This window comes from Lycium ferocissimum, chromosome 3 (assembly GCF_029784015.1).
Source record: "Lycium ferocissimum isolate CSIRO_LF1 chromosome 3, AGI_CSIRO_Lferr_CH_V1, whole genome shotgun sequence".
Classification (NCBI taxonomy): Eukaryota; Viridiplantae; Streptophyta; class Magnoliopsida; order Solanales; family Solanaceae; genus Lycium; species Lycium ferocissimum.
The window spans coordinates 2814514-2824342 of record NC_081344.1 but is presented as its reverse complement, the minus strand read 5'-3'; the positions used below and the strand labels follow the sequence as shown (position 1 = coordinate 2824342).

General features: G+C 34.9%; 1 protein-coding gene across 5 annotated transcripts; it reads left to right on the top strand.

Moving 5' to 3' along the window:
* Positions 1–610: 610 nt before the first annotated feature.
* LOC132049254 (serine/threonine-protein kinase Nek6-like) lies at positions 611–7881 on the top strand. 5 transcript variants are annotated; one of them, XM_059439993.1, is made up of 15 exons: positions 611–946; positions 1266–1355; positions 1989–2114; positions 2872–2938; positions 3845–3910; positions 4033–4079; positions 4658–4703; positions 4807–4887; positions 4969–5011; positions 5093–5142; positions 5800–5881; positions 5964–6013; positions 6125–6198; positions 6274–6325; positions 6569–7881. In XM_059439993.1, the coding sequence occupies exons 3-15, from the start codon at positions 1990–1992 to the stop codon at positions 7610–7612; spliced, it is 1827 nt and encodes a 608-aa protein (XP_059295976.1). In that variant the 5' UTR covers positions 611–946; positions 1266–1355; position 1989; the 3' UTR covers positions 7613–7881. The 5 variants fall into 5 exon arrangements, with proteins under 5 accessions (XP_059295976.1, XP_059295973.1, XP_059295974.1 ...); XM_059439990.1 differs by having other exon boundaries at positions 612–946; positions 1983–2114; XM_059439991.1 differs by lacking the exon at positions 1266–1355 and having other exon boundaries at positions 612–946.
* The last annotated feature ends 1948 nt before the right edge of the window (positions 7882–9829 follow it).

The window sequence follows — 9829 nt, the reverse complement described above, 5'->3', positions numbered from 1 at the left end:
TGCTTAATATTTTTGGTTTCTTATTTTCCAGTTTTTGGTTTCTCATTTTTTCGTTTTCGAGTTTTAGTTTCCAATTTTGATTTCTTATTGTCCGATTTTGTTATTTGATTGCTTTAAGTGGTGCTTCTTCACTTGTATAACACAGTAGCACACTTCTTCCTATCTGATGTGTATAATTAAAATGGGTGTGGTGTTTTAATTGATTGAATTTTTCATGTAGGATGAGATTGACATTCACGCGCAAGGCTGAAGAAAATGAAACTCACCATATATGTTATTATGTAAGTTGAATTGTGTTTGATGTATGACTTTTGGCTAAGGGGACATTTAATAAAAACAATCTTAATTGAAGTCTTAAAATGAAAAAAAAAGGGAAAAATTTAGGGGGCTCCATATGCATTAGGCCTTTTTCTTTCTATGTTAAATTCTGCACCCGCCAAATACTTAAAATGAAAGAGAGTAATTGTTTTAACGGTAATATTCCTGTGTTAATTACTTACTCTACAAATCACTAAGATACAAACTGGTGCATTATGTTAATAACAATATCAACTTTAGAATCTAATTTTTTGTTTCATTAGACCTGTTTTCTATGTGCATTAAGTTTCCATTAAACTATAATATATGAGATATTGGCAAATCCAATGCAGCTTTAATTATAGTGTTGTTGCCTTCCTAAATGTTAGCCCCTACTACAGATCCTCCTTATTCGGGCCCTCTCAAATTCTCACTCACAAACAAACGTACAGTAAGTATAGTTGCAGCTCTTACATCAATAAATACAAGTACAGCATTGTCCCAATTCATTTCAAGCCCCATACTTGAACAATCTCAAAAACCCAAGTTTCAAAGTCTTTTATTTTTTTGCTGGAGTGAAGTCAAGATTTGCTTGTAGTTGCAAGGATTTCAGTGCTGAACCTGAAAGATTTGCCACATTTTGACTTGGGTGAGTTCAAGAATCAGCTCAATTAGCAAAAAGATTGAATTTTTTAATGTAAATTAACAAAAAGATTGAATCTTTAGCTGTAATATCATTGTAAAGTGTAATATTTGCGTAAGTTTTGAGTTGGGTGAGTTCAAGAACTTGTTCAAGTAACAGAAAGATTGGATCTTAGCTGTAATTTTATTGTTCAGTGTATAGTTGCAGCTCTTACATCATAAGTACAAGTACAGCATTGTCCCAATTCATTTCAAGCCCCATACTTCAAACAATCTCAAAGACCTAAGTTCCATAATCTGTTTTTTTTTTTTTTGCCGGGGTGAAGTCAAGGTTTGCTTGTAGTTGCAAGGATTTCAGTATTGACCCTTAAAGATTTCCTACATTTTGAGTTGGTTGAGTTCAAGAACTTGTTCAGGTAACAAAAAGATTGATCTTTGACTGTAATTTTAGCACTGAAAGATTTGCATAAATTTTGAGATGGGTGAGTTCAAGTAGCAGAAAGATTGAATCTTTAACTGTATTGTTATTGTAAAGTGTAATGTATGCCTAAGTTTTGAGTTGGGTGAGTTCAAGAACTAGTTCAATTTACAGAAAGATTGAATCTAACTGTAAATTTATTGTAAAGTGCAATGTTTGCCTAAGTTTTATGTTGGGTGAGTTCAAGAATCAGTTCAATTTGCACAAAGACTGAATCTTTAACTGTAATTTCACTGTAAAAGTGTAATGTTGCGTAAGTTTTGAGTTGGGTCAGTTCAGGAATCAGTTCAATTAACAGAAAGATTGAATCTTCAACTGTAATTTTAGCACTGAAAGATTTGCTTAAGTTTTGAGTTGGGTGTAGTGTTTTCATAAGTTTTATGTTGGTTGAGTTCAAGAATCAGTTCAATTAACAGAAATATTGAATCTTTAACTGTAAATTTATTGTATAGTGTAATGTTTGCCTAAGTTTTGAGTTGGGTGAGTTCAAGAATCAGCGCAATTTACAGAAAGGTTGATTCTTTAATTGCAATGTGGCTAAACAGTGTAATGTTTGTGGTTTTAGTGGCAGAATGGAGACTCAGAAGGGTGATAGTGATACCAAGTCGAAGACAGATGATTATGAGGTGATAGAACAGTTGGGAAGAAGAGCTATTGGAACTGCATTTCTGGTTCTCCATCGAACTGAGAAGAAGAAGTAAGCTAATAGTACTGGATTTCCCCCCTTATATTACTTGTTATTGCTGAAAGTGCATTTTCTGTTTCTCATTTTTCCTACTTTGCCAGTTTGTGTCAGTTTGGATTTGAGAATTTCGAGCACAAAGTTTCAGATATTTTTGCTTCATGCAGGAATTGAATGACTATTTTAATTGTATCTGCAAGGTTTCTGATAAGCATTTCTGCAAATTTGTTGAACTTGGCATCTGCTTTACTTATACATTCCTTGGAGTTGTTTCATGTTCTGGTAAATTTGCATTTCTTGGAATTTCAAACGGGAAGCTTTTAGAAGCTAGTTTTGATGATGGTTTGCTCTCTTGGGGTTTGATTACCAAGGAATGGCGACTTTACAATAAAGCCCGAGGATCGGCATTCTATTACTCTCATTTTTTTATGTATATGGGTACTACTTCAGTCTCAAGGAGTATGGTTTCAGCTTAATGCATAGGGTCCTATCTATGAAAAGAAAATAGAGGAGAGCATTTTTTGTGCCATTAATCTTCCTTCTACTTAAACTTTGATTGTTTCTGTTAATTAGCGTTCATCAAAGAATAGAAACTAAGGAACACGAAATGCAGTGTACTTGAGAACAGAAACGTAAATGATCCTATTTCTTACTGATGTAAAGTTGCACAGCACATTTGACTTATCATTCTGTCAAAAAACGACTACTTTGACTTAAAGACAAGTAATGTAAATCCAACTTTATGGAGTTCTGATTTTCCTTTTTCTTGTAGGTGTGTTCTGACGAGGATACCATTTACGAAACAGACAGAAAAGTCCAAGCGCAGTGCCCATCAGGAGGTCTTTCAAGTGCTTTTCTTAATTTTGTTCTCTGAATTTTTTTTTTTTTTTTTTTTGATAAAGTAAGTAATTTCATTGCTGGCATCAAGTGGATGCATAGTAGTTACAGAAGTAGAGTAGCAAAAGGAACTTATCATCTCCAGTACATGTCTAGCTCTGAAAAAAAATTGTACTATGATTAATTGAAAACCAATCCTATTTTCGTCATTATTCTTCGAAGTTGCTGAATTTTAAGTTGGTTGATCACACACTTTAGCCACCAATGAAATGTCCCCATATCTATGACATAATCTAGTGGGTCAAATCAGCAATCTAGTCTTAGATTGTCTACTTGAATAGTTTTCCTTGTAGTTTCGATAGCGAGCTATACTATATGAGGTTTCCATCATAAAGAATTTGATAACTGATGGTTATTCTGTCTCTTTTTTGACCCATTTTCTTAGTGGTCTAGTGGTACCGGCAAATTCAATGATTGGTTATTTGTGTTCACATCTCTCCTAATCAACCTCATCGTGGATTATCACTCTCATACCACATCATTCTTCCTGTGCTATTAACATTTTCACAATTAATGCTGTCGTATATTTTGGAGGTGTGTTTTCCCATGCTAAATCTTATTTCTTCAAGAAGTTTTTTCTAAATAGTTGAACCTGGGGATAAAACTGCAATTGTTTAGTATGCTGGACTATGTGAAGAGTGATCATCCTGATCAATACATTAGGAAAATAAGTGGAACATCCTATAAGTTCTATTGTTGGAAACCTATAAATTTTGAACCGACATACATTTAAATACAAACTCGTCAACTCATCTTATGATTTACTATATGAAAAGTTTAACTTGGTGGCAAGATACACCTGGATAATATTCTTTTATCTAATGATGGACAGTTTTTTTCCATTGCAGATGAATTTGATAGCTAAACTAAGCCATCCATATATTGTGGAGTACAAAGATGCGTGGGTGGACAAGGTATACTATTATCCAGTTTTGTGGTTACAGGATCTGAAAGTGCAACAAGTTGCCTTTATTAGTTGCAAGTATTTAATACATAAGTTGCGTCTGGGAAAATGTTGACTTTCTTTTTCTTCCAGGGAAGCTGTATATGCATCGTTGCCGATTATTGTGAAGATGGAAATATGTGAGTGATTATCCCTAATTTTGCTATCATTTTAGATGTGTACTCCATCCTCTCCCTTTTTTATAAAGAAAGGTAAAAATGAACAACAAAAGGAGCCTCTAAATGAGGGAAGGGAAAAAAATAGTTAAGTAAAATTCTTCGTCATAGACATGGTCTATATTTTTCTCGCCCAAAATGGTTAACTTATGTTCGTAGAGGTGAACTTTTCCCAAGGTTCATGGCTGCTTCCAGAACAATGGAGGGATCGGAGTACGAGGAATCACTACATCTAATTTTTGGTGTGAATTCCAGCACCAAATCTTAATTACTTGAAATAAATTATACATATTTATAAATTAGACAGGAATACTATAAATACAGTTTTTTATAGTTAAAAAGTATTTTAAGAATGTCTGACACGTTTGTCGTCAAAGAATGACCAGTTTGCTTCCCAAATAGTAATAATGCCACTAAAAATAGGATAGAGGGGGTAATGAAGTTGAAAATAAGAGACGAATATGATGATTATAGAATTTCTTTTTGGTTTTGGTGTAATCTGAAGATGGTGGCAATTTTTTATTTTTTTTTCTGGTGTTCAGGGCAGAGATCATAAGGAAGTCTAGAGGAGCATTTTTTCCTGAAGAGGTAGTCAGATGTAATTTCAATACCTATTGATACTTCTCCGTTCCTTCCTGGTAGCTTAAAAAATAACATGTCTATATTTTGTGTTTTTTCCGTGCCTCTGTAGAAACTCTGCAAATGGCTGACTCAGCTACTGTTAGCTTTGGAGTATCTGCATTCCAACCGTGTTCATCATAGAAACCTCAAGGTACAAACATTCTGTAATCAGTGAAATAGAAAAGCCTTCTCAGTATGAAATGTTTTTAACGTGAACTATTTTGAATTTCAGTTATGTAACATATTCATCACAAAGGACAATGACATCAGGTTAGGTAAGAATGCCCGACCAATTGCTCGATTGGGGCGTCTTTGCTTCTTTATTATTTATAATCAAATTCACTTGATTATCACAGGTGATTTTGGCTTAGGAAAATTGGTCGATGGAGAAGGCCTTGTTTCCTCGGTATGAGTTTCTATAGTGGCAAGATTCGCCTCTTACTTACTGACAACAAAGTATTAACACCAAACAATTGATTCAATATACTCCTCCATCCCAAAATACTTGTTAGATTTCGCTTCTCGAGAGTCAATTTGACTAATCTTGAAGCTAAATTGGATTAGATTAATTTAATATTTTAAGATTAAAATTTAGGTATTCAAAAACTATAAGTTGCAATTCTTTTCATATCAATATGGTGAAAAAATACATCTTAACATGTTGGTCAAAGTTTATGTAGTTTGACTCAAGAAAGGAAATGTGACAAGGAATTTGGGACGCAGGGAGTATCTATTTAGCAAGATAGAAATCCCTTCTCCCTCCAGGGCTGAGAAAACCAATTAGTTTTTTCTTATTGTTGAGAAAAACAATTTTTTTTTTTTTTTTCTGTTATGGAAATTGTCTCGTAGAGACTAAAAGTTGTGTTAGTTATCTTTCATTACATTTTCAAAAAAAAAAAAAAAAAAAAAAAAAAAAAAAAAATATTGTGGTCGTCATCATATTACAAAGCTCCGACCGCCAACCCATCCAGCTTAATGCATATGAGAAAAACACGCCGAGTTGTTCCGCTAATCCTTAGTTTTGGAACAAGTTTCATGTAATAACTTCTTCAGCTTAAAACAGGTATCTGGCACTCCAATCAACATGTGCCCTGAGCTTCTCTCTGGTATGCCATATGGCTACAAATCTGATATATGGTCCCTTGGTAAGAAAGTTAATGAACAATCTATAACCGCTCTTCATATCACGTCCCTAATAATAGAATTACCATTTTAACGTGATTCTAGGATGTTGCATGTTTGAGATTGCCGCACATCAACCACCATTTAAAGCTGCTGTAAGTTGATTTTTACCTTGAAAAGTTATACTTGTTGCGGAAAAAGAAAGACACATTTTTTATCCTGATATTTTCTATATGATGTACTAACCCAATACATCGATCCATCAGGACAAGACTGGACTTATCAACAAAATAAACCGAGGTTTATTCTCACCACTTCCGATTATATACTCCTCCACCTTGTAAGTACCTTCCTTCTCATCGCGCCACAAGTATAACATATCGGTCAATTGACATAGCGGATTTAATGCCTGCAGGAAACAGATAATCAAAAGCATGCTAAGGAAAACTCCAGAACACAGACCTACAGTGAGTGCAGAAAAACTGAAATTAGCTACGAACTTCGTCGCTAATCCGTTGCTAAATTGCTCGTAACCAATAGAATTTTATGATAATCCATCTCTAAATAGTATTAGCGACGGATTTTCTGTTTAGCTATAAAATTTGTCCGTTGCTAATTCATGATATTTTAGTAGTGAAGCTCCATATGTTCAAATGTTATTAAATTAAGATTCATCATTCATCCTGATATCTTTTTACCTCAACTTATAGGCTGCCGAGTTGTTGAGGCATCAACATTTGCAACCATACCTCCTCTTGTGTCACAACCCGTCATCTGTGTTTCTTCCTGTGAAGTCCCCAACAAGCACGAAAGAGAAAACACGACCATCACCTGGAAAATCAATCAGTCCGAGAGATAGCAGAGACAGACAGTTGAAGCTAAAAGAGAAGAGAACTGTCCTTTACTTTAATGAAGGTGATAACATTCAGCCAAGAAATTTATCAGACAATTATGACACTTTCAAAGCCAAACTTGAGACTAAGAGAGTTGATCCAACAAGCTACTCAGTTAGGATCTCTGAAGATAGTGATCAACCGGAGACAATCTCGCAAACGGAAACTACGATTACACCAAGCTCTTCAAGTTCAAGAGCAAAAATATGGTCCGAAGAACAAGAACATGCTTCTCCGGAGCATGTTATGCAATTCGAAGAGGGTGATAAGAAGAGTTGCAAAACAAAAGAGCTCGAGGTGTTGAGAAGTCCACTGGACAATGAGGAAGCAGATGTAGTGGAATGTTTCTCCGGAAAGCCCAGTATAACGACATTGTCTAATGGAAGATCCAATGATAAAACTCGATCCTTTGATGAAGAAAGCACTTCATCAGATTCACAGCCGGCAAAACCAAGGTGCTATGCTGCTGAAACTGAAAATGGTAGCGAGTGTAGAGAAGTTGCTATTGACTGCATGTCAACTGAAAGCGATGGTTCACTTCTACATAAAGACGAGATAGAAAAGAAACAGGCTAAGAAAGATGCTCTTCGAGCACTGGATGATAAGGTATCACAGCTCAAGTCACTAGCCGCATTAGCTGGTAAAGAGGACAAAGACGACTGGGGGAATCCAACTCAACAAAGAGCTGAAGCTTTAGAGTCTCTTTTGGAGGTTTGTGCGCGACTACTTAAGCAGGAAAAAATCGATGAGCTTGCTGGTGTGCTGAAACCATTCGGGGATGATGGAATGTCGTCTAGAGAGACAGCTATCTGGCTGACAAAAAGTCTCATGACCGCACAAAAAGTGGCCAAAGGATCGTGATGTTGCAAAGAATGCTGCATGCTTGCATAGTGTTTTGCCCATTGAAGGAGCTCGTAGCAAGTGTTGTTGGGATAAATTATTGCTGGAGGCTCGACGTGGTGGAGGTTCCATTAGTTTTAATTTTATTGTTGTAGGACACTTGATGGAGTTGTGAAGGTCATAATGTACTGCTAAGTTGATTTCTACTCCATATATTTGCAACATTCTTGTACTGTTTGTGTTTCTCCAAAACTACCATTAGAAGAAGATCATTCATTTCTTCAGTCTTATTTTTCTTGATTCTTACGTGCCTAAAAGAGAGTGGATGCACTCTGTTTGCCATTTCAAAGATTTAGGAGGTGAATGCCATCAAACTGTTAAGTTCAGGAGGGTAATTAGGACAAAAAGTAATTTAGATATGCACCAAATAAAAAATGCCGAGTTCATGGGGTCCTGAGGTATTATGCCATACTTTTTAAATAACATTGTTTAAATGTTTTTATAAAATTTATATATTTGGAACCGAAGTACTAAAATTTAAAATATTATATAAGTTAAAGAACTTATAAAATATTTGAAATCCTAGATAAAAAGAATTGATTAACAAAGATAAAGTATCAATTTTTCCAGACAGATGCTACTCTATTTTCTCGCATTACAAAGATAAACTGATCCATTGGAAGAAATTGAAGTGTCAATTTTATTGTTGTGATGAGGACTACAAGAAAATTACTTCTCGACGAGTTCCAATCGGACGGCTGTCGTTGTTCCACGTCATTGCTTGCAGTTCCTTATGATCTTCAGTCTTAACCGGCAAAAATAGAAAGTAAAGCTTCTACTATAATACGAATAGTGTGCATTTTGTTACAATATAACGTCATTTGAAAACTAAATTACACGCAATTTGGCACAATAAGAGAAATTATTAATCGGAATAATAAGGCTAGTGATTTCCTAGAACAACTTAAATTGTACTAGAAATAACAACAACTACACCTCAGTTCCAAGTAAATTAGGGCCGACTATATGAATCCTAACAACTTTATTTAAAATTCGCATTGAAAGTATAAAGATTTATTTCGTGAAAGTCAGAGGGAGATTTTTATAATTCGCGGGCAAAATAAAATATATGCTTACGTATACCTGTTAATAAAATTGGTCCCTTAAGAAATTATAATATGACAGTTATATAATGATATCTTTGAAAACTACAATTGTATACCTTAATAATTCAATGTATGAGTACCTACCGAAGATTTTATAAATATTTTTGTAAATAGGTATGAAGTAAATATCTTTTCCAGACTCCACCGGTTTACATGGGATATGCTGTTATTGTATTACTCCCTCTGTTTTAATTTATGTGAACCTATTTCCTTATTAGTCAGTGCAAAAAAGAATGACCTCTTTCTATAGTTGGAAAGAGTTTACCTTTATGCAATGATTTATAGCCACACAAAATATATGTGACTCATTTTACACCATAAGTTTTAAAGTCTTCTCTACTTTCTTAAACTCCGTGTCCAATCAAATGGCTTCACATAAATTGAAACGGAAGGAGTATTTGAAATACATAAACATTTTAGCATAATTTTATTTGGCCGCCTAGTACACCAATATCCCTAGTCAAAATCCAAAAGAAGGTAGAAAAAGAAAGCACAACTTTTTATTGGGACCCAATAAGCACGTTAATAGAAGCTAGAGGCCGAAAATGACTAGAAATTAAAATGTAAGGTTTCATTGGTGCCCCACAGTAAGATGGGAGGCCTACTCCTTACCTGAGATTCACATTTGTGGTACCCACAAATCGTGACCACAAAGGCTATACCTTAAAATTTCAACCAAAAATAAAAATATGAACACAAAAACGAAATAAAAATTTAGTCTCGATTGCCACTTAGTATAAATTGTGGCTATTCCAACAACAATTACTTCAGCAGCTGGTAGCCCAATTATTCGATTCCAGTTCTTTTGCTGTTCTAAAACTACAAAGCAAAATTAAACTTGTTTTGCAAAAATGGCACAAAATGGTAACGTTATGAGGTTTTTGCTAGCCATTGCCATGGGGATAATTATGCTATTTTTCTCGTCAGCTGCTATGGCACAAGAACTTGCAATGGCTCCAACACCGCCTATGGAAACTGGATCGGACACTGGCAATGGATTCGGGTTGCCCGTTTCTGAGGCATTGGTTTGTTTTTCAGTGTTGTTTTCTATGGTGGTTGTTTTATTTCGTTG

Coding starts and splice junctions, on each gene's coding strand:
- LOC132049254 (XM_059439993.1), top strand. CDS start 1,990: ATGGAGACTCAGAAGGGTGATAGTGATACCAAGTCGAAGACAGATGAT. Junction 4,704..4,806: donor GAGCATTTTTTCCTGAAGAG/GTAGTCAGATGT, acceptor GTGCCTCTGTAG/AAACTCTGCAAATGGCTGAC. Junction 5,012..5,092: donor GGACAATGACATCAGGTTAG/GTAAGAATGCCC, acceptor TGATTATCACAG/GTGATTTTGGCTTAGGAAAA.